Consider the following 23,662-nt stretch of genomic DNA (forward strand, 5'->3'; position numbering starts at 1 on the left):
TTTCGCTGATCTTTACCCTTTCCCCTTGGGAACGTAACATTCAAGCGATTCTTTAAGGATTTCTCTTTTATCACGCTATTCAAACCCCTGTGGGGTTAACGTTATACACACTTTGGCACACTGACCAAATTAAATGTCTGATCAAAGTACGCGTAGATTGCACAGTAATTTCATATTCGAAAGGTTCGAAGGTCTAGTATTTTTTTTTCTTCTCCAAGAAAAAGTCTTTTTGTGTATGTTTGTTTATTTACACGATGGAAACGGAAAAATCTGAATCGATGCGTGCACCGCGTCGCTCTTTCCCCGGTGCAGCGATCCTCGTCGAACGTAGTTTCCAGAGTGTTATTAAATCTCAATTGTAAATGCCTTTCATTTCACCGGTCGGAATTAAATTCGCCAGGCGATATCGAACCCCATTCTCGGGATTAATTTAATACATATTGAGCGCGTATAAAGGAACTCGAGGAAGAAGTAGATTGCTCACGCCGTTCTTGAGGAAAAGGTTAGCGCCATGGTTGGAATATTGTTCGTTGAATGACTCGAGCAACTTCCGGGTCTCACAATATACATAAATTTCACTTTCAGCTCTATGCAACGCCTGCATCCTTCACTTTCGAATTACACAACAGTTTATTAGAAACACAAAAGATACTTCACGCGCGTTTAAACTCGATTACACTTAAATTATTTGTCGAATATTTAAACGTTTGCAATGGGAGTTGAACAAACATCGAATGGTCCTATGTAACATGGATATAATCGTGCATATAAAGTGCGCTATAATTTTGTTTCGCGTGGTCTATGATCTGTGCAATCGGTCAGCACTGGGCTGCACCTTTCGAGTGGGTGTTTCGAAGGAGAATAAAATTTTCTACGCGCCGATTCCAGGTGCGCGTACCAGCCGGGGATAAGGGAATCCCAGAAAGCTGGCGGCAGACTAGAAGCTCGGACTCGCGGAGCGTGTTCCACGCCGCACTCGAATCTGTTCCAATTTACATTTATATTGAACCGCGGGGCTAGACTGCAAGCCACACTGCTGTTTACCGGCTCCCAGGATACATTTGTGTCTTTCCATTTACGCCGGCGAGACAGGCCAGCGCACTCGGAGCTACGTACTTTCAGCTTCTTAAACTTTTAAACCCGTCGGGACTGCGTGCAGCCTCTCTCGACTCTCTTTAAAACCGTGGTGCCCGTTCCTTTTCGCGTCGAGAACCGACTGTCCGTCGATTCTCGTCCCAAACCACTCGCGGAAATACTTCCGGGTCTTTTATTAAATTTTTGGCGCGGGAGATTAATTATTGATCGTCATTTTCTATGACTTTGTTCCATTTTAACGTTTGCTATACCCCAACTATGAAAATAAACATACCTTATTGGAATTAATCGGTGACAAAAGTGAAAGGGGAATGGCAGTGCCTCGCTACAGTATTCAGCATGGAATTTAGTTTCACAACTATGGTCAAAGCATCCCTGCAAGTTGGATAATATGTTACAGATTGCTACTGGATAAACATCCAGGTATGCGTAGGGAAGTTTTCGCGTAGTTTGTCGTACTTCAAAAGCTTCATGGTTGCGTTGAATTTGGTACTTCAAATTCCCCCTCGTTCTTGGATGGGTTTGCTTGATATATTGCTGGATGAGAGTAATAGGGAAATCGAGTATCCAATATGTTTCAAGTGTTATTGGAACTTCCGAGTGCCAGGTAGATGTTCATGACTTTGTCGTTGCTCCTAGTTCTACAAACGAACCACTTGCCGTAGTTTCGACGGGTTTCTGCGAAATAATCGCCACAATTTTACGAAAGGAAAATTGAATCGAGCGGGATAATCGGGTCTGTACAACGGAAAAACCGCTGGCATGATTGTCGAGCGAGACGGAAGTGGAGTGGACCACCTGTTGGTGTCTCTTGGCGCGTGAATTTGAATATGTGTTAGCGTAGCTGTCAATATTTGTACGCGCGAAAGAACGCTCAATGTACATTTCACGTAATTGTGTATCTTTTTATAATTTGTTATTTTTGTTTTTTGTTAGAGATTGTTTTCCTCGATCAATTTTTATTTGAAGTCCCGGGACAGGCAGAACACGAATCCTTTTTGAAATACACTTTTATTCACCCTCGTAACCTGTTCCAAGCTAGTCAACCCTTTCTACCATGTCGGATCGTGGTTACTATGGGTTGCACTAACCCCTCGTTGTTAACCCGGTTTTTCACTCGTGTTAGGCAACGGTTACAATCCCTGCTCGTAACTCTCTTCTTCTTTTACACTTGTCTGCCCGACACGCCGTATCCTACACGTGACACTTCAACAATCCCAAACGACTCCCCAATTGTACGAGTCCAAGAAAAAGAAGGGCACAGGATTGACGACCGACCACTTTTCCAACCGTCGAACCGTTTCCCGATCTCTCAGACTCCGTTTCTTCTCGACTCTGAGGATCCCACAATAGGTTTATTTTCATTTCTCAACATGAATGAGCTAGGAACTTTTACTGTTTACGAAGGTGCTGAAAATTACACCCATAATTCATTTATGTTTCTAGCATTTGAAACTGTACAAACTCGTTACCAAAAATACCTTAACACTTTGACTGTCACGTCTTCCAAATATGGGTAACGGGGTTTTTTATTACGGAACAAAGTTTTGGTCTCTAATGAAAGCTTTTATTAGCACAAGCTTTCTATCAACGTGCATTTTAAAATACTAGTCCTGGAAAATATAATTATATTTCTCGAACTTTGACTTCGTCAGCGATTGTTTGATGACTTTTCCTTGATCGTAGTTACAGTGTTGAGGTGAGAATCCTAGGATGTTTTCAAGTCCATAATGTCAAGCCTGGAGTCGTGAGAATTTTGGAGGGTCTCTGCTGCCGAATTCACGGTAACGATACGCGAATGCCCTGCAGCAAAGCACCGGTTTACAGAGAGTCTACGACTTTCTGTTTGAATATACTCAGTTTATTATACGACTCCTGTCACAACGTATCTCTATAACTCCCGGTATCATCGCGACGTGTACCTACTTTTATGAACCATTCTGATACGAGTTCACGGTAAAAACAGCAGTGTACGACAAGGAAGAAACAGACACTTCGTTCACCTGTTACTGCGACGGTTGTTCGAAAGATTTCATTCCAGATTCAGAGGTTTCATATTTTCTTATCGGTAATGCGCAAGTACAGAGATCAACTGCAACGTAGAATTATTATTTACGTTACCGTTGACGTATACAATTAATTTTTTTTAAATGATACTTAATGGATTAAACCTATGGGCGTTGCTTCCAAGATATTTCTCGGGAGTAGACGTCCAAGCGATAGGATTTAGAGAACCAATCAACCAGGAAAATGACATAGGCGGGACAGTTTCCGGAATATTTGGCGATCCACCCTTCAGAAGATGGGATTAGGTCACTGGCCTTCGGGAAAGGAGACTCGAGGTTCCAGCAATCCGTTAGCTTTCCGTCGCAAATATACGTCCAAGAATCCAACACGAACGATCAGAAAACTGGTTATCGCTGAAGAATCCTAATTGAAATCTGTAGTCTTTCCAGAGGTTGGAGAATCAGTAAATCGTGGCGTGAAAAATTTGTACTTTGAAAAATGGCGAGTCAAAGCCAGTCGTTTTCGAGGATTCTTTTGGAATCCTTGTTGGCCGAACGAATGAAATTCAAATTTCGCTCAACGGTAGCGTTAGCGAAAAGTTATTCCCGTCGCTTATCCAGATTCGAATCGGGCCGTCGAAATCGTCGAAATCTCCGGTAGATCGTTTTGAAGAGGTGATAACGCGGGACTATCGACGCGCAACCCTCTTTACGAGCGCCATACGCGCGGTCGTATAGTTTCAGGACGGTTTAAGTGAGAAAATCATCAGGCTGCGGTGAATCTGAGGCGCGATATACCTATGGTACCGTTATCTTACGACCCTTCTGAATGTTCAGAATTGATGGCAGATAGCGGCCGAGCGACGACAGGAAGCTGGGAAACTATTTACTCGAGGGACGATATTAAAGGGTGGGGTTTATATGAAAACGGATAGATCAGAGCGATATAATGCCGGAGTCCCCGAACATTGTTGAGAAAACGGAAGGGACCGTGGCTGGGAAAATCCAAAGCAGAACGGCCGCGGATACCGAATCGAAGCAGAACGATCGAAACTCTCGTAAGTTTTAATAAGCTTCAAGGAAGCCTCTGTCAGGACTACGTAGAGACGTTTTTCGTTCCAGCCTCTTTCTTCTCTCGTCGAGGAGATAAAAGCGCGCGGGATTTATAGCGTAAAGAACAGATCTCTGTGAGGCGGATTACGTACATCAACTTCTCGCGATCTTATGAAGCTTGGGATTAGGCGGAAGTAAAAATTGAAATGTAAACAAAGGGCCAGGGAGAACAGTTTTGCAACGAATATTCACGGTGTCTTGGCGTCTCGAGTGCATCTTGCCTCGTTCAATTCGCGAACGAATTAATACCTACACTGTAGGTACTTTAAGTCCAACTCTTTATTTTTTCAACTTGTGTTCAGTTCTTGGATTTCTTCTGCAATCACGAAAATGTCGTACCTTCGTTTCGATTGCCTGATTTAAGGCATGCAGACAATATGATTAAAATTTCATAATAAAAGTCTGTGGTTTCCCTACAGAAAAAAATGCACGTGTTTTTAAAGTCATTTAAATGATGACGAGCCCCCTGAAACCGTGCAACCGAAACTTTCGTTCGTCCCGGGAATGTTAGGCACCCCTCCGCGCACGCGGGCGAAAGTTTTGCCGGAAAACCGCAGCCAGCGTCTGGTTTAAAGGCGAAAATTCGAAACGTACCGCGAAAAGTAACGGAGGACTGGTTTCGAAAAAAGCTGGTTTTAGGATTATTGCTGTCCGTATTCGATCCGAGCGGCGAACCGGCGGAATCTAATGGCGGGATTCGAGCAATAACTGCCGTTGCGGCTCCTGGCCACCGGACTCTTCCATTTTCCATACGGTGTTTCGTTGCTCTTTGGTGTGCTCGTCCAGCGAGGCGCGCGGGAGTGGGACCGGGATAGGGTACACGTAACTTTGGAGAGACGGTGGATACCGGGGCTACCGAATGTTAATTCGAAGCGTAATTAATATTTCACCGGTGCTTCCGGCGAGGATCGATAAGAGCCAGAATTTAGCTGCAAGGACAATTTCGGGGAATTAGCAGGAACGGTACGGGCACACCAGCGAGTATAAGTCACTGGTTTCGGTTCGATAGAGGATTCTGAAACTGGAGAGCAATAGTCGGGAGGTATCATATATCGGGAAAGGTTGTTGTTTGGTGTATGAGAAGCATTTGTTCTCGAGGCAGATAGTTTTAACTGTGGCGTTAAATAATCTTCCATCTTTTGTCTCTTTGTAGTGCCAAATTCGTGGGAACAAAATTTAATAAGTATATACATATGAAAACAGTAAAAAAGAATCGTATAAATGTATGTCCTATTCGATGTTGTTGAAATGATGTAAAATGAGGTCTTTGTCCACTTACTGAATTTTTTCTCGAAAGTGCGTAGGATTTCGGAGACAAGTCTATTGACCAAAAATGATCATAATCGACCCCTGTAACCGAAAATAATTTTTTCAGAAGGATTTAAAATTTGTAATTTCGACGAAAAATTTGTCCACCTTCCTGAATTTTTATCTCGAAAATGGGTAGGATTTCGGGGGTATGTGTCTTCACCAAAAAATGATAGTAATTGACCCCTGCAATTAGAAATAATTTTTCCAGAATGATTTGACATTTATTAATTTCGCACCAGAATAGTTGCTATTAGAATTTCAATATTCGAAACTTTACGTTCGTTTTGATCCTGGATTTATCTCGTAACTTATGGTACCTCGAGAGAAGCTAGAAGACGAATCCCCGTAACAGAGGCGACCGGTCCTTTTTTCGAGGAGGCCACGGATTCAATGCAGTCGCAGATTGCGCGAAACGCCTACTATTTTGCATTCGGCCGGCAATTAATTAAGGCAACATTCAAAGAACAGCTGTCGTTCGGGGGAAAATAGGTTGGTCCGGAACCCCTCCCCCTCCCCGGTCGAAAGAGCCTCGCGCAATTTGCAACAAATGCGTACGCGTTGAAACAATTTGTTCGTTTGATGCGAACGCCCACCGATCGGTCCGCTACTCGCGTAAACAAATCTCGACGTCGCTCGCGAATCGCGGGATTATTTATGTTACAGATTTTATTGCCCCCCTCCCACCCCCCGTTTATCGGCTCCAGTTGTCGATGGAGTAATCGGATCCGACGACGTAACCTGACAATTTCCAGTCCCGTCGACTGCGAACGAAAATATTCGCTGCGATTGAAAAGCAAACAACTATTCGCGTGGAATGGAAAAAAACAAAAAAACAGTCACGGGGCTGCGCGAATACCGCGAACCGGAACTCGCGTTGGTCAAAGGTATGATTTTTATCAAGTCGAGAACCACGAGGAACGCGGTAGAATTTCGATTGCAATAAAATATGAGTGAAACGAGACAACCGGGATACGTGCAATATTTTTACTTCGTGCCGCGCTTTGAACGAAGTTTTTCGAATTACTGTTTTCCGTTTGTTTCAGGATACGAATGGGTCGGTTGGAGGAACGACACGCCCAGCATGCTTGGACGACCGGTTGAAATAACATTCGAATTCGACTGCTCTCGGAACTTCACTGCCATACACTTGCACACAAACAATTACTTCACCAAAGATGTGCAGGTGCACTAAACTTTCATTATCTAATATAAACGTAGGGAATCAAAGAAAAAAAAAATAATCGAAAATTTTAGAAATAGATTGAAGATCAACAAAATCTCCATTTTACAGATCTATCGAAGGTTTAAAAAGAATGCAACTTTATAGTACCTGGAAATCCATTTACCAATTTTCCTATTTCCTTAATATATTTACCTTCAATTTTTGTGGCTTGGTAACATCATGAATTTGTTACGACTGGGTATAATGAGCAGCTAAATAAGAAATAATTTCCAAATTGTGGTAATTAAATAATAATTCTGTTATCGTGACAATTGGATTGTTAACTTTCGTCAAATATTCATGGGTCTTCCAGAAATACCAGCACGATTGGAACGCTTGACTTTTATTTATTAACGCTATGAATAATTAAGCCGTTCGTTACGAAAATGGCGTAAATCTGTTTGAAGACAAGAAGGACTGAATTTCCACAACGTTGCTATTGATTTTCTATATTTTCTTCGCTTTGAGAGAAAAACAGGTCCCAAATTCTCATTTAAAGATTGACCATTCAATTACAAGCATTCTGTATAATCACGGAGTGCAAAATTTGGTGAATTCGATCTGTGGGGGCAAGTGTCATCGAATCCACGACAGATTAAATTTTTAATTCGATCTGGATGTTTTTACGCATCCGGGGGAAACGAAATTGCTTGGAGAGGCCGATAGTTATTGCCCTATTTCGCGTGTACACGCGAACCGCGATATACGCTGGCCATAGATAGAGAAAAAGAAGTAGAAGAAGCGTCTCCATCACGTTCAACGATTTCCTCCCTGTTTACCCGTCCACCAATCGCTTCATCCCGGGCCCGTGTACAGTGTATACATACATGCGATTCCTCCGCAGGTCTTTTCTTACGCGAAGGTTTATCTTGGCGCCGGTGGAAACCAGTTCAACGGGGAGCCAATCCAGTTCTCTTACATACCGGATCTGGTGTTAGAGCAGGCACGTGATGTTACCATAAAGCTTCACTCACGTGCCGGTCGCTTTCTGAAACTGCAGCTGTATTTCGCAGCACGCTGGATCATGCTCAGCGAAGTAATCTTCGAATCAGGTAAAGGAAAGCGCCACGGCCCTCGATAAAAATCCCTCTCGCACGCTGCGTCGATTTTATATACCACACGGAGTCCCTAAACTCGACAAATTCGACGCCATTTTTAAATCAGTAACCGATCGCCTACGATTTTAAATTATTTTCCATTTACATTTTTATCGTCATATCTATAGCAATTGTTTAATTCTAATACAGTTTGTTCGTATAACGCTTCGTTTACGAGGGAAGTCGATTTTAAAATTTCATCGAGCACGCGTTCGATACGACTTGGGCATCGAAACAAGTAGAAATAGCGAGTAACGAACAGACCAACCAAATCGTATTCGATCCCAAGCGTGCTCCGTACAATTTTCAAATTCAATTATCTCGAGAACGAAGCATTGTAAGGACAAATTTAACTCTGCATTTTTTTTTATTTATTTTCTACGTAGAATTACCTTTTACTCGCTTGGTGTCCCCTATTCTGTATACGCTGTATAAAGACTGCGTTTGACTACCATTTATAACGCGTTTGTTATCGCGTGTCGCACGATTCTGTGTCTAAATAAAGAAACGAATCAGGGGAATTATGGACCATTACTCGCCGTGTTTGAAATATTTTAATGGTCTATGCATTTTGAATTAAAAGAGGTGATAAAACAAAGGGGAACGAAAGCGAGAAAAGGAGAAAAGGATTCGCGGTAGCGAGATATCGGGAACGAAATAACTTCTCACGGCTTTGGTGGCTGCCACGGGCAACTTGTTCGGGCCCGAAGAGTTTACCGCGAACTCCGGATCAAGAAACGGATGAGTTTCGAAGTCCCTCTTCCTCGATATCCCGGCCGAGTCGATTTCCAATTTTAGGTGACACGGTCCCGTCGTTCCGCCGCGGGAACGATAGAATTATTGGAGAAGATGAGGGATAATCAGGCACCTCTGCGCGAACGATGATACGTCAGAACGGGAGACGTTTCTGCGACGATGGGACAATGAATTCCCTGAACGCGACGGAATTCTTATCGACGGGCGTTAAATGGCGAATCCTCGCGACGCGAATAATTGTAACTGTAGTCACGACAGGAAAAAGTAATAACCGCTTTCTACCATACATATAAATACTCAGTTGAAAGTGGGGTGTCAATAAGCTTGGAACTCGTATTATTTAACGATTTTTCAAATGAAAATTTTCCAGTATTGATTCATAAAATGAACGTAAATATCTACCGTCGAATTTCACGAAAGATGATCGTGACAACCACTGAGCGATCATTTAAAGAATCACTACTGTATTCCATGGATGTTGCGCGGAGCACAGGTATCCAGGTCACGTTGGACGAACGAGAACACGTGGTCGCGAACCAGAAACGAAACTTACTTACTTCGAAAGAGGCACACGCCGCGAAAGTTTCGCGAAAGAGTGAAACCATCGTTAATCATTCTCTCAGGGCGCCCCGGTGTTTTCTCGTTCCGCGAAAAATAACTTCGATTGCTTAGCCCCGAAGTGGCCCCTGAATTCCACGGCGTCCGTATTCCACATAATTCCCGTTCGTTTTTTCGCAAACGTGGCGCGAATCGTTCCAGCAGATTTCTATTTAATTCTCTGCTCCCTTGGTTCTTTTTCTCGTTTCCTTTTTTCTTTGGCAACAGAATACGACGCGATGATTCCTCGGTATTCGATTTGCAAGGAAATTAAATCACTCTTAAAATATAGTCGGGCAAATTTTTCTTATTATTGTCTTCGACCCTCGGTATATAAAAATACAAAGACTTGTCGGATCGTACAGAGTATTTTTTATATTTTATGAAAGGGTAGATAACATTCGTCTCTAAGGAAATTTGTAATACTTGAGTCACCCTGGACAGTAATCTATTTAACGATGAGAGGATCATCCTATATTCTAACCGTTAGTCACTAGATACGATGGCAGTCGAACTTTGCGCGAAATCGACCTTTGAACTGGAAACCTCCTTGCTCCGAGTAACATGATCTGCAGATTGCCCGAAGATTCCAACTGTTCCGTGGAAGGGCTCAGCGACTCATTATCAGGCCCGGAGTAATAGCAAACTGATTATAACGGGCGATCGGAGATTCGACAAGGTAATTACTTATCCCTCGGTTCGATTCGCTGGTTAAAGCACGCGTAACGATATGGATTACGCGTTGCAAAATCATCGACGTCCGCCTCTGCGACGGACACGTTTCCTCTTTTCCCCGTCAAACGAGCCGAAACGAAACTTACTCGAACCGGGACGCCCTCGAAAAGTTCGGCGCTGGTTCGTTGCACTGTCCAAGAGACCGAAACCCTCGTTAATCATTCGATGATGGTCTCCAACTACGAACTGAGAAGTTTCCCTATGCTTTGAAAAACGGCCATATATTCGTCACTCCTTCGCTTTCTATTTTATATCCAGAAAATTACACAGTGTATTAAACTGTAATTTGCTTGTACTACCCCGGTTCTCCCACGAAGAAGCGACAGTAATTTTTTTTGCAATAAATACGCATTATTCTATTGCTCGTACGCGAGAAGTTGACAAGTGGCAACTTCTCACGGACGCACAGTACACCAGTGCAGCTTTTGCCACAGTAAGATAAATTAAAACAATCGCAAATACGACCCATAAATGTTATCCAAACGCAGATAGGAGGTTCATCGAGCGCGTACACGGGTTCAGCGTCCCCATCGGGGAACCGGCTACAACCGCCTCCTCGACGCTCGTTCCTCGCAATTCACGCTGCGATCGCCGAGCGGGCGTCATCGATAGGAAAATATATCGGTCGCCCACCCAGGGACGTGGTCGCCGACCGCGCGAAGAAAATCGTCGACAGCAATTTCGCGGCGCGTAATTAATGTCCACCCTTAACAGGCAACCGTGGCGCAATTAACAATCCTCGAGTCGGCGCTCGCTCGCTCCTTTCGAGCCTCGACGCTCCGCTCGAACTGACCGTAAATTAAATGTTCTCTTCGATGTAGCCGGGGTCCGAACGGGCAATTCATCGCGACGGGGGCGAAAGTTTTAAATACGAGTATTTTGCATTGCGAAATTGCTACCCCCCCGCGAACGCGTTTGGCACCGCGTCGTGTTTGACCGGGGCGAAACTTCGGCTTTGAGTTTTATTAACATTGTGGTGATCCTTAAACTTCCGTGACCTGATTTGCTTCTAATTAACCGAGCGAAATACTCCTTCGCTTATCCGGTTCGTCGACGCCGGAACACTCTCGGTTTTTCTTTTCTACCCCCCCTCCAGTTTCCGTTTAAATAACGTTTACTCTATTGGAAACCGTTAATTCCGTAAGGTATTGCTTACAACCGGACCGTCAGACCGAAGTAATTGGCGCTATTAACCGACGGAGAATTTTTTTTCGATTTTCGAATGTTGTAATCGAGAAAAATAAGGATTTGTAGTTTAATGGAATATTTTGCCCAGACGTGTTTCGCAAAGCAATCAAATTTTAAATTTTGGAACAGAATTCGTTGTTGTATGTTAACTCAAACGGTTCTTGATTTTCTCGAGTTTATAACGACTCTATAATAATTAACATTGAAATAAATATTTGTTATATAGGTGAAGAAAAAAGAATTCCTTCTCGATAAAGTGATCGAATATTTCAAAACACAAAGTTGAGTTTCGCTTACAAAATTCAAGCAACAGTTGTTTATAAGTGACTTGTCAAATGTTTTGTAGGGTTTCTATACGGAACCAAATGATAGCTAGTAATTTAACATTCGGTCAATGAAAGATCGTGCATTTAAAGGATTTTCAATTTCTTCAATGGCCGTAAATTTCATTAGTCTTCATCCCTGATGCGCAGTAATCTCCGAATGGAACAACACCGACGACGAGGAGCCGAGGAACAAGAGTGCCATTGTATCGGCGACTGGCAGCCCCTATCAGAATAACGAGGGTCCACTGCAGAGAGACGAAGTAAAGGCCACTTTTAATAAGGAGGAAAACAACGATAATGCCCGTAAGTCTCCTCGTCTAGTTTCTGGTATTGTTGCGTCGAAGGGTTCCCTTTGCAATTTTCCGCACGATTTCCACTCTTCTTTATTCCCCTCAATCCCCTCCTCCCCTCACCCCGCCTTTTTGCGCTTCGCAGTTGCGCGAAAATTGAATGCTGATCACGAACAGCCTTTTTTCCACCTATCTTCCGTGTTGCTCTGTTCACTTTTTGCAACGTCAATCGAGCACTATGGGGACGCAAGAGTGCGTGTAACGAGATTTTGGAAAAAAAAAAATTTGATTCCAGCCCGCCTTTGTTGCAGGCAGTTTTTAAACGGAACGCGTCGCGACGATTAATATCGAATTTCCTCGGTCATTGTACGTTTTTCGAAAATGCCGTGAAAACTGTGGTCGATCGATTTTCACGTGTTTTTTTTTGCAACCCCTTTCCAATCCATCCAAGGGATCAATTGGTTTTTCGTTGACAGTTTCTCGTCACTTTTCATTAATTACTAATTAAATGTCCGATACCTTTGATTCATTGCGAATTTAATAAAAATTAAATATCAGTATGTCTTGTGGAAATGTATTTATGCCTCGAACGATCCTTTTAATGCGCCGTAATGTCTCCGGGGCGTTCTCGAAAATTCTCGGTCCTCGGTCAAAGAAACGAAGCGGAATCGAAGGACGATTGGAGTCCATCGACTCATCGCGGAGTCTATAAACCGATAATGTAACCGTGCCTTCCTTTTGTTTTATTTTCGTCGCCGAGAGAGCAAAATCTAATTAATTTCTTTCCTCTCCGCTCTTGTCCTCCGGAGAGCACTTCGCTTTCAACCAAAGTGTTAAAGGAAGTAGAGCCCAAAGTACTGGACGACGCGTTTCCGCGTGGTCGTTTTCCCCGGTAAACTGTCCAATTGTTATCCAGTACTTTTTCCCTTTGAGGCTCCCCGGACGATATTAAGCTTAATCGATCGTTATGACCCCGGCCACGGCGGCCCGTTTTATTTTCCTTAAAGTAAATAGATCGAATTACGTTGGATTTTTTGAAAGAGGAATCGAGTTTACTCGACTCTTCGAGAACTTCCAGGGTCTGCGTTACAAATACGCGGGACGCGGTCCGATTCTTGCCTCTCGCGGAGGAAACTTTTCTGCCACTTTGCTTCATAAATCCTTCTGCATCCCTCTCGACGAGTTTCAACAAATCGTAACGCATTTCCATCGAATTTCTACCGGGCGTGGATAGCGGTAATTTTGTGAAATTCGTGAGAGGATCTTTTTCGTTTTTGGACAACGGTGAAGTGTGAATAAATAAGGGGGAGAAAGAACATATATTTAAAAAGTTTAATCGAAGTATCCTAAAGGACGTCAGGGTATAAAATTATATTCTTTCCTGCATAACGCGGTATAAATTTTTATTACGTCTAAGTACTCGTTTCCGGAATGATAAGGTGAAATGGAACGTAATGACCCAAATACGTTCAGGGATGCAGAAAATGCATAATTACGAATTCATGCTGTCTCGTGTAGGTTTAATGACTCTTGAGAAACGGAGGGAGATGTTCGATATCTTGTTTGTACAGATGGTGCTCTGCGGTTGCAGTACAAGCTCAGATATTCTCAAACTATTCAAATTATATGTTCCTGTTAGCAATCTAATACAGTATGTCTTATTATGTTTGGTATCCCATCGCACGTTGCAAGGTTAATTTAATTGTATTAATTGCACGACCATGCTTACTAACGATTACAACTACTATATCAGTCTTCCCTTCTTTTCTACGATATTTAACCTGGACTATTTTATTTCATGATGCAATCCTTATTATTACGAAAAAAATGGTTAAACTCATTAATTTGTAATTTATTCAATAAGTGTAGCTCGCTCGGATATTATTCTTTACGTGTTGGGGAAATAATGGCTAAAATCGTTCCTAATTTAACACGAGGTACGTCATATTTCATTTTCATGAAAATCCCCGGCCATCGATCGCCGAAAGTGATCGATTTGGCGTGGAATATCCACAAGCAGCTCTTTATTACTCGTCGTTCCGTGCGTCGCTCCGTCGTCGAGAGACAATGAAATGACGGATAACGGGTCGTACGATCTTCCAGTGAAAGCAACGAATCGATAAAGTGCTGATCGACCGTGATCCAATTACGACGAGCATGATGAACGTAATCTTCATTATCGAGCCATCGTGCATTATGCGAGGCTGCCTTCGCGATAATATCCACCGTGATAGGTCATGTACATTAGTGTATCTGGTGGCCGGCCTGCAGACACCAGAGACACGTACACGTGCATGTCTCTTCGGATCACGTACAAACGTTCACGGGCCTCGAAAGCATGTCGAAATCGAACCGCCAGGACGACATTTAACTAATCGTCGCGCAGTGGGACGGAACGCGTTCGCGGACCGATAGGAATAAATGACAGATGATATCGAAGACGACCAAGGTCTGGAAATATTCGATAAAAAATTTCAATCATCGTCCCTTAACGCTTCTGCGTACAGGATATCCTAGTGACCATGGTGTAATCGGGAAAGGGGGTAATTCTGGGCGAAAAAAGTCGAAAATGTGAAATAACGTATTTCCCTGAATGCTTTCGAGGTAATTGAATTTAAATATTTATGGAATGTTCTGTATGTTACGTCTGATCATTGTTCGCTTTTTCTACTTGGACCGGTATTTAATGAATTTTAAATTCGACTTATATTTTCTCGTAGAATCCCCTTTGCAATTGTACTGTAATTGCTAGGATATCCTGTATATGTAGATCTAAGGAAAATATAAATGTTCGTAGACGTTGCATGGGAAATAAATATTAATGAAGTGTCCTTTCAAGTTTATTGTGCACACGATAGCACGCTACATTAATAATTGGGTATAGAAGGATCTCCAAGGTCTCGACTCCTATCAAATCCATTTACTAGTAACTTGTTCTAGATCTATGAATATTAAAATACTCAGGTGCGCGTACATATGTCAGTTCCAGAGAAAAGCAAAGAGCCAGAGTCCAAGCAATTCGTCGGCCTGGTCATCGGGATTCTGACGACAGTAATCGTGATGCTACTGGCCGCCATCATGTTCATTTTCTACAGAAATCGAAGGCTCAAGGCTGCCCTCACTCCCTCTACGTTCTACGATCAACATGGCGATCTGAAGGTGAGGCAGTCGATCTTTAATACGTAATCTATATTTAAACTTTCAGTGATAGGCAATATTGACAATTTAGAATAGAATTAAATTACTATTTTCTTGATATATCTCACAACTGGTTTTCAAGAATCACATATAATCGAATCTATTTTAATACAATTAAATATTGTTCATAAATTCGTCTAATTGTCTTGCAAAGCTTAACTACGGCACAGATAACAGTATCTCTCAAACTAACAGCGACCCATTAAGGAATTTTTAGGATTACGACCTCCGGGTTAATCCAGCTCATTCGTTTTAATCGACTCGAGACATGCGTAGCTCACGCGATTTAACATTAAAGTTACTACGACCGGTCAAATGACGTTTTCAAATAGCGTTTTCTGCATAATTGAGCCACTATTAGAAGCGGCAACCCTTCCTCTTTAAAATGGCTTTTGGTTTTTGTCGATCCGACTTTTCGTTTTGGAGATATCGTAATTTATGTAGAAGGTAATTTTTCTTAATTCGACTATTTCTGTCTCCGTCTGGCGCGTCGCGCCGAACCTCTCTTTCTCGTACGTGACTCGTGACCGAGTGGCCGAGTGACCTAGTTACTACGAGCACGTGCGGTCAACGACCTCGACAAGGCCGTAGCGAAAAAGTAAACAAACGCTTAGACTTGAAACTAAAATCGCTATATCTCCGGAACTAATAAAGCTATCGACTCGTACAAACGCTCATTTTAAAGGGCATTTTATCCTCTATCCAATGACTATACCAGTTATTATAATTTTTACTATCTTCCATGTTTTTTTTCCAATTTTTTCAGTTCACTTTTACTCAATGTAGCCAAAAAAATTTCAGCAATTCCTATCGATTGTACGACTGGTTTAGCGTTAAACGGAGTCACAACGTAAACGCACGTGGCCTAAATAAAACGAGAGCGAACGGCGGATAGCAGAATTTTCTACGAATTCGATCAGCCATGTTGAATCTATCGTTTAAAACTTTCGAATTACGTTCGTTCGGTGACATTACGGGGGTTCTCGTTTTAAGTCCACGGTCGTATTTATTTCACTCGACTCGTCGCGACTTGGTCGTAAAGTTGCATGTCGTCGATGGCCCCCTACTCAGCGCGTCGTTCTCGAGGAAATTGTTAGTAACGCGAGAATCCACCAGTGTTTCGTCCAATCCGTAACAAGGAGACCGTCGGCGGTCGGAGAACGAAGCATTGAATGCCACCTCGTTACCGGCGGGTTTAACTCGACGCCGCCAATTTGGTAAATGACGACGATCTTGTCCCCCCCTCCCATTCCCTTCCACGATAACGATTTTTCTCGTTGGCGCGACGCGGCCTCGACTCCCATCGAGATTCATTTTACCCCTAATAAACCGAACCCGAACGTCTAGGCCACCTATTCGCCGTCCGTTTCCAAGCAGTTCGAACGAAAAGGCTTTTGAGCAATCATGGTAAACGTCTTAGTCGTGTTAGGCGCGTCAGCCTGGACTTCCATAGGAAGCAGAGCAAGAGTGAGAGAGGAAAACTGGTCAAATATTTTCCTCGAAGCTGGTAAAGGGGCAACCGGGATTGCTCGTCGATGGTCGAGACGGGGGGCGGAAAAGGAATCCTCGATAAATAGCCGCGGGACGAACGAGCGTCATTTTCGATCGCGAAATGGTCGAATTTCGAATTCACTTCCATCGAATTCGCTCAATTCCGGTGTAATTAATTTGCTTAATGCAACGAAAATCATATGGGCTATTTTGATTCGAGGTTATAAGTGAGAGTTCTGCAAAATTTTTCATCGCCCTACGTAAGTAGTGTGGAATCCTGGTACGGTCGAGCTCACATCATTAAATCCTTTTCCTCCGTAGGTAGGAAATGAAACATGCGCTTTGCTCTGATACAAAGTGACCTTAAAAATCTTACCGCTGTGTCATATTGGCCTCTTGAAGCCGTCCATTCTTTATTACATTTTTTCCCCCGCGCAACATGAAGCCAACAGACGATATTAAGGTTGGCTGTTTCCGGTAGACCATCCAGTATTTCCGTCGACGCCGGTATCCGCGCGGAACGTACTCGCAGGAGAAATTGTTCAAAGCGAAGGAAACCGTACCTGGCACTTCGTTTTAAAGAGGAATGTCCATCTTGCTCGTAAATTCCGCTCCGGCTGCGGCGGGAATTATTAAAGTTTTATTTTTGTTGTCATCCACGGTTCTCTGTTCCGTTGGACCACACCGCCGAAAAGGCCATCCCTTCTGTGCGCGGGCCGTTCGTAATGAGGACGCGTGCTTCAAGATGGATCCACTTTGTCCCGAGCAAAAATTAATTACCGCTGTTAGCGCCGGGGGGACAATGGTGAAACGCGGCCCCGCCGGAAGAACGATGGCGAAATACAGGGGAACGGAGAATAGAAGAAAGCGGAAATATCCTGCGAACGAATTCTACACCCCCCTCCCCCCTGTCGTCTATTGAACGCAAGAAACGAGACGCGAGGGAGAACGACGCAAGAATATGTAAATACATGGAAAACGCGTTTCTTGGGAAATTGGTATTTAACGAAGCACGAAGACGAAGAAAAGTGGAAGCGAGGCTAGTTTGGTGCGAGCTATTGTGAAATTGAACGAGCTGAAGTTCATTCGCGAAATTGAATTCTCGTTAATTTAACGAATCTCATGTTTCGCGAATAATAACTTCTTGATTTGGCGCGATCCAGCCTTTTAAGCGCTGAAAGAAAATTGAACGAAGCTAGACATTCAATTCGATGAATCTGAATTCCCTAATCCTTGAATTTTCTTCTCGAGCGGCAATTAATAAATTTAGATTTAGCGAAGCGATCGTCGACTTTATTTTCAAATTTTTGGACATTTTTCAAAACGGCCGAGTTCCTTCGGTCGGAACGTCGCCTGCTGGTCGTAACTTCGGGGTTTGATTGTCAGAAATAAAAAATTCATCAAAGAAAATTTCATGTCGCGCGTTTTCGCAAAACTCGAAGAAAGTCGGACGAATATTTCCGTGGATTTCTTGACAGTCGGGGTCGCAGAAAATAGTTTCGAGAGATTCGTACGCCAAGAAAATGCGAGGCATATTCAATTCCTCGGAGTTGAAGAGTAATGAATTTTGATTTGCTGTCCAATCTTATAACTGTAAAACGAAAATTGGATGAAATTGGATTTAATTCGGCGAATCGAAATGTTCGCGGATAATAACTTTTTAATTTGGTGCTTCCTAGTGTTTCGAATGTAAAAAGGGAATCGAATGAAGCCAAATTTAATGTAGCTAATATCAAGTTCCATGAATAATCTTCTTTTCATTCGATGCAATCTAGCTTATTGGAAAGTAAATTAAACGAAACTAAATTTAATTTAACGAAGTTCAAATTTCGCCAATAATGGCCTGTCGATTTGATGTTCTCTGCTCTTTCAATTGTGAGAATTGAATGAAATGAATTTATGTCCTTTGAACGGCCCGAAGAAATTTTCTTTATTGTACCTTGTCTTGGAAAAGTTTGGAGCATGCTTCAATCTTTATAGAAAGAAAGCGTTTGTTATTTATGTTTATGTCAAAGGTATTATAATGATCATTTAAATATAAATATTATATATCTTAGTTTTTGACTTTGTATATAAATGTACAGATTTAATAAGTAAATTTCTTAGTGCAATTCGAGCTGTATAAGATTATGTATCTAAACGCATAAAAACGAAACAGATAATCAGCTTGCAGAAGCGAACGATAAGGAAATGCTGAATGTCCTTAATTTGTAGCAGTATTAATAACAAGCTGAACTTTGTTCGCGCCAACGGGTAACCCGAGTCTGCGACCGTTTTGCGAAATGTACGGAAGACAGTAATTAACAGGTTGCTGAACGATGGGAAATAATAGAAGCCAGACGGTGGAACTCAATCGTTGCTAGCTTTCCAAACATGTTTGCACCAACGAGTTCCACGCAAGACAGACGCGAAACAATACTCAGCCTGAGACGTGACTGCATTAAAACGAGCTATAAACAGTAATTAAATTTCTGCAATTTGCATAGACGCGTCGAGTGTACGTTTCGTTTCTCGAGGAAGCTGGGAATTATCGCCGAGAATGTTTGCGTGGGACATTTTAACGCGTCGATTGTCGAACCAAACCCCTCAAATTATCCACGAAAACGAAACTTCGTCTCTAGACAATTGGAAACTAGCATATCCACGATTTATTTTCTTTAATATTTAATCTTAAGAATTTTTTAGCTTCTCAGTGAACAAATCATGTCACATATATGTGATGTATTGGTTTAACTTCAAATATTATAGTAAAAAATCTGTTTTTACGTATGAAACTATTCTTAGTTCGCGAAACGGGTTGCTGCTCGTATTCGGGGGATGAAAATTGTTCCGCCTCGCGATACAATGGACTTTCGTAGAACCAGATCGGTTCTTTGAAACCTCTATTTCACAGTCGACACGTTCACGACGTAGATCTCGAGCGCGAACAGCTATTTTCGACGTACTTCTTCACTCGCGGAACAATACAATCAGGCTTCTTCGTTCGGGGGAAAACTTTTCGCGTAGGCTTCGAGGAGCCTACATTCGAGACACCCCCAAAAATACAGAAAAATCTTCGTGTATCCTCTACGAGTCCTCCTTAACGTCTAATTAAATTTCAGAGGGTACAAAGATCCTCGATCGTGATTTCGAAAGAACTACCCTCTCAAATACTTACGATAATTAAATAACCAACGTACGTGCACAAAATTCATACAGCAACACGCGTATGTAAATACGCCTGCAAAGTTTCGCGTTTTTACATTCGCTGGTTTCTCAGAAAAAAAAAAATTCTTAATTTTCCGAGTTGCCAGCCAGCCGACAATAATTGCAACGGGACCGACGGCGCTTCCGGTATCCGCGTTTATTACGAAGCACTTGGAGCGAAGGAGACGCCGTCGAGAGCCCCGACACCCTGTTTTCTCGAATCCAACCGCGCGTCGTTCGAGTCACCCTGTCCGACGAACCAATATAATTCCCGCTGAGTAAATTTTTACCAGCCACTAGCCAGCGAGGGGGAGGGTGGCGATGACAAGGGGAGGGAGGGGATGGCAGGCAATCGAGCTGACTCCACTTAATTAAAAGAGCCAGTCGCATGACCGTATTGTCGGGTACGCGAGAAGACGTGCGTTATCTAGCTCGTTCACCCGTCCGTAACCAAGCCTGTGTACACACGTAGGCGTCCTCCTCGTCGCGTTTTACCCCCGTTCCACGCCACTCCCGATATTAGCCACCTGCTACTTGTCTCGTCTCACGGCGTTGTAAAGCCGGTGGAGCCGTCGCGATTTCCCTTTTTTGTTCAGGTGACCCCGTTGCACTTCCTGCAGACTCCCCTTCTTCGAGACGAGTTCACCCGAACATCGACCACTCGACAGCCAGTGCACTCCAGACTATTTATCCGCGACCGGGGGCTCAGTCGCCTCGAGGGTTTCGTTGGTTTTCGGATCAGAAATATACAGGGTGGTCTGTGCAACTGTTCCAAGTCATAACTCCGCTATTAATGCATTTACGAAAGAAATAGGGAAAAGCAAATCACTCGAAGAGCATCTGTAGGACCTTCGATTTTTGTCACATTCAACAGTGCATGTGCAATTGAGAGTTGCATCCTTTCTTTAAATGGAAATGCATATTTCTTGTTGCACAGATCCATTCTCCTGTCCATTCTGCGTACAAAATTATTAATCGTAGCAAATAAATTATTTGTTCTCGAGATATTTTCAATAAATATCTTCATTGAAGGGGATGCTCAAACCCTTCTCCATTCAGTGTTTTCATAACTGCGTTTAAACTATCTGTATGCATCGCTGTATTTTCCAGTATAATTAGTCATTAGGCGTTTGAGCATCTTCTTGAAAATATCTCGCGAACTAATAATTTTTCCTCGTCGAATTTTATTAATTTAGAACCGATGGAACTCGTGCAACACTCGGTGAATTCACTTTGCTAAAAATTAAAACGAACAAACTGTGAGGAACAGCGAGATCTTTGAAACGATCTCGACAATATTTTACGATTTGAGTTAGTTTGAAACAACAATTTTAGCGGGAAATGCCCCGAGAAAAACAAAATGTAGAATTTTTCACATAGAATTCGGGATTGTCGTTGTTTCGCTACAACCCGTCTCGTTCGTTCTGTAAAGAAATATTTTTTAGAATAAATCTAGTATTATTTATCTTTCGACCGCGCGGTTCGGCGATTTATTTACCGATTTTCACGCGGGATCCCTATTGTTCGCCGACAGCGTGAAAAAAAAATTTTTTTCCTTCGAAAGCACGATGTAATGGCGAAGCACAAGCTGGAACATTTCGTGTACGGCGCAGAAACAATACCGACTTGTTTGAATTTTTCACGTACTCGTAGTCGTATTAACGTGCTCTGTAACACAATGCCCGGGCTCGCGCCGCTGTTTCACAGTTCGTTACTTTTTAACGTATCGTGAAAAATATGCGTTCCGCGAGCGTGGACAACGATGCTTAACAAGAGTCAGTTTCCTGTCCTGTCGAACAATGGTGGAACACTGCGAATTATTATCCCTCTCGCGTTATCTTTCCGCGGATTTTCCGACGTACTACCCGAAAATTAATATATCTTTCAACGTTGGCAAATCATTCCCGATAACGCGCATTTCCGTCCTAATGAAATATTGGAAAAATCCGACGCGGGGAAATAAAGCGTATCCCCCGTTGCTCGAAAAGCGCTGGACTTGTCGCGCGATTAAAATTTCCACGAAATAATATAACGTCGAATATATCGTTTCATTTTCACGTCATTGTGAAATGGTTACGGTAACCAATAATAGTGGACGAATTCTAAAGTCGTTTCCAAATACGTTTACGTCTGTCAGAGTAGCAATAGTCTGCTGTAAATTGAGAAATATGAAAGTCAACTTTACCTACTGTTACGTTAATTTATTATATATTTATTTAGAAAGGCACAAAATCATTTAAAAGGCTTTTAAACAAAATATTGGAGAAGATATTCAAGATGGCTACCTAACCTCTCAGTCTTGACAAAATCTTCTTGATAAATGTTTGGTTCTATATAAATTTCCATATAGTTTGATATGTTTAACCTTTCATCTTGATTATAAGCACACTTCGTTGAGTGTTGAGTGCTCCTACATTCCCAGAGTTCACTTAATAACTGCGTTAGATTAAATCGGCATGAAACATATCGTAACGAGTTTAATTACTGCACTAAAGGTTTTTTTAAAGATCGATTTAAAAAAATCTTCAGCGCTCATCCGACCAATATTATCATCGTAATACGTTCCTGAGATGTCAGAGATAATGCTTGAATTTTTACAGACTTTCTAAAACACTTAAACGCGTTGAGAACTTTAACTGGAGCTTGAAAGACCGCCATCCACGGCGTTAGTGAAGAACAAGGGTATTTTCGCGGGATTAAGAATGTAATGAAAAATGTAAGGAAGCGAGTTATAAAATGTTTAAACGTTCATGGCGGAACGTTTGAACGCCTGCTGGGTTGAAGTAATATCCGAACGTAAAACGGGGAAAAATCTCGTAAAGTATTGCGTTCCCGATGATCCTGCTGCAACACTTTCACGCAGAAAATAATGAAAGCAATCGATTCGTGTAAAAATATACGCGATTCGAATTTAGAAAATCCCCGGCATAGGGAGGTGTTTATTGTGTGTCTCCACTCGCAAAAAAGATCTAAAAAGTGTTATTAATAATCGTTCACCGCGTCGAAACATCGAAATTCGGTGGAAGGAGCGCGTGTTTTCCAAAAATTTTATCGAATTTATTATCTTGGAACGGTCCGATCGCGACGCACACGAGGCAGCTTTTAGTCCGACACGACGCGGTCGTCGAGGGGGTGTGGCGGCGCGGAAACAGGGGTTGAAGAGGGAAGTGTTCAAAAGTGAGGTAATGCGATTACCGACTCCCAGCACCACGGGGGGTTCGTCACGATACGAGGAGCAGCCGAGCGAAAACAGATTATTTTAATTTAAAGCAACAAACTCCCCCGATTTCCCGGTACACTGTAATCCGCCCCCGCAAATTTGACGTACGCGTGTATCCGCATTGTCGCCGCTCGGTAGTTTCCGGATTAAGCATCGAGGATAGAGCCGGGGCCATCGTCGAAGACAGACCTCGGGCCCTCCTGATGAAAATCAAACAGAAGATCCACGAGCTTCTTCGTTGTTCCCCGGTTTTTCTTTTGTTTCTCGCCCGGGGGATGATTTTTCGTCGACGTCGACCGTGAATTAGCGAACGGCGAGAACGGAGACGAGAGAAATATTATTCGGCTGTCAGTGATCCTCGTGCATTGTACCGGGGAGAGCTATGAAATCATAAGTCGGATGAAAAACCGGCGAACGTCGGGAACTTTCATTATTCCCGTTTTTCCAGCTTTCTTTCCTAGAAAATTGTAATACGTTATTACAGCGGCGCTGGGGAAATTATTCGTGTAACTTTGGTTAATTGAATTTTCAGTAGACGTTTCGGTGATCTTTCACCGTTACCGCCGATTATATTTGCTCGCTCGTGTAATTACCGAATGTTGATTTAAATGTTTGCAGTGCATTTACATTCGCTGGCGATTGTGTATACGCTGTAGTGTTTGTTTACCGTGACTATTTTAGTTCTGTAGTCCTGTGTTTCTGTGGTTTCCAAATGCTCATGCTTTATAAGAATCATCCTGTGAAATTATATAGTAACATCGAACGGGATTATCTGGACGTATAATAGGAATCGTGCAAACAGCGGTTAGAAACGTTACGAAACGATCAAGA

General features: G+C 42.6%; 1 protein-coding gene across 1 annotated transcript in view; it reads left to right on the forward strand.

The window, feature by feature from the left end:
- The window catches only part of LOC122395078 (discoidin domain-containing receptor 2-like), a 151,926-nt gene that overhangs the window by 98,453 nt on the left and 29,811 nt on the right, over positions 1-23,662 (forward strand). The window contains exons 7-10 of the mRNA XM_043392391.1: positions 6,569-6,708; positions 7,592-7,799; positions 11,594-11,749; positions 14,720-14,895. Of these exons, the coding sequence (XP_043248326.1) occupies positions 6,569-6,708; positions 7,592-7,799; positions 11,594-11,749; positions 14,720-14,895 (680 nt within the window). The remainder of the gene's footprint in view (positions 1-6,568; positions 6,709-7,591; positions 7,800-11,593; positions 11,750-14,719; positions 14,896-23,662) is intronic.

The sequence above is a fragment of the Colletes gigas genome, unplaced genomic scaffold (assembly GCF_013123115.1).
Source record: "Colletes gigas isolate AHSC1104 unplaced genomic scaffold, ASM1312311v1 Colletes_gigas_Sc00005, whole genome shotgun sequence".
In the NCBI taxonomy this organism is placed as follows: Eukaryota; Metazoa; Arthropoda; class Insecta; order Hymenoptera; family Colletidae; genus Colletes; species Colletes gigas.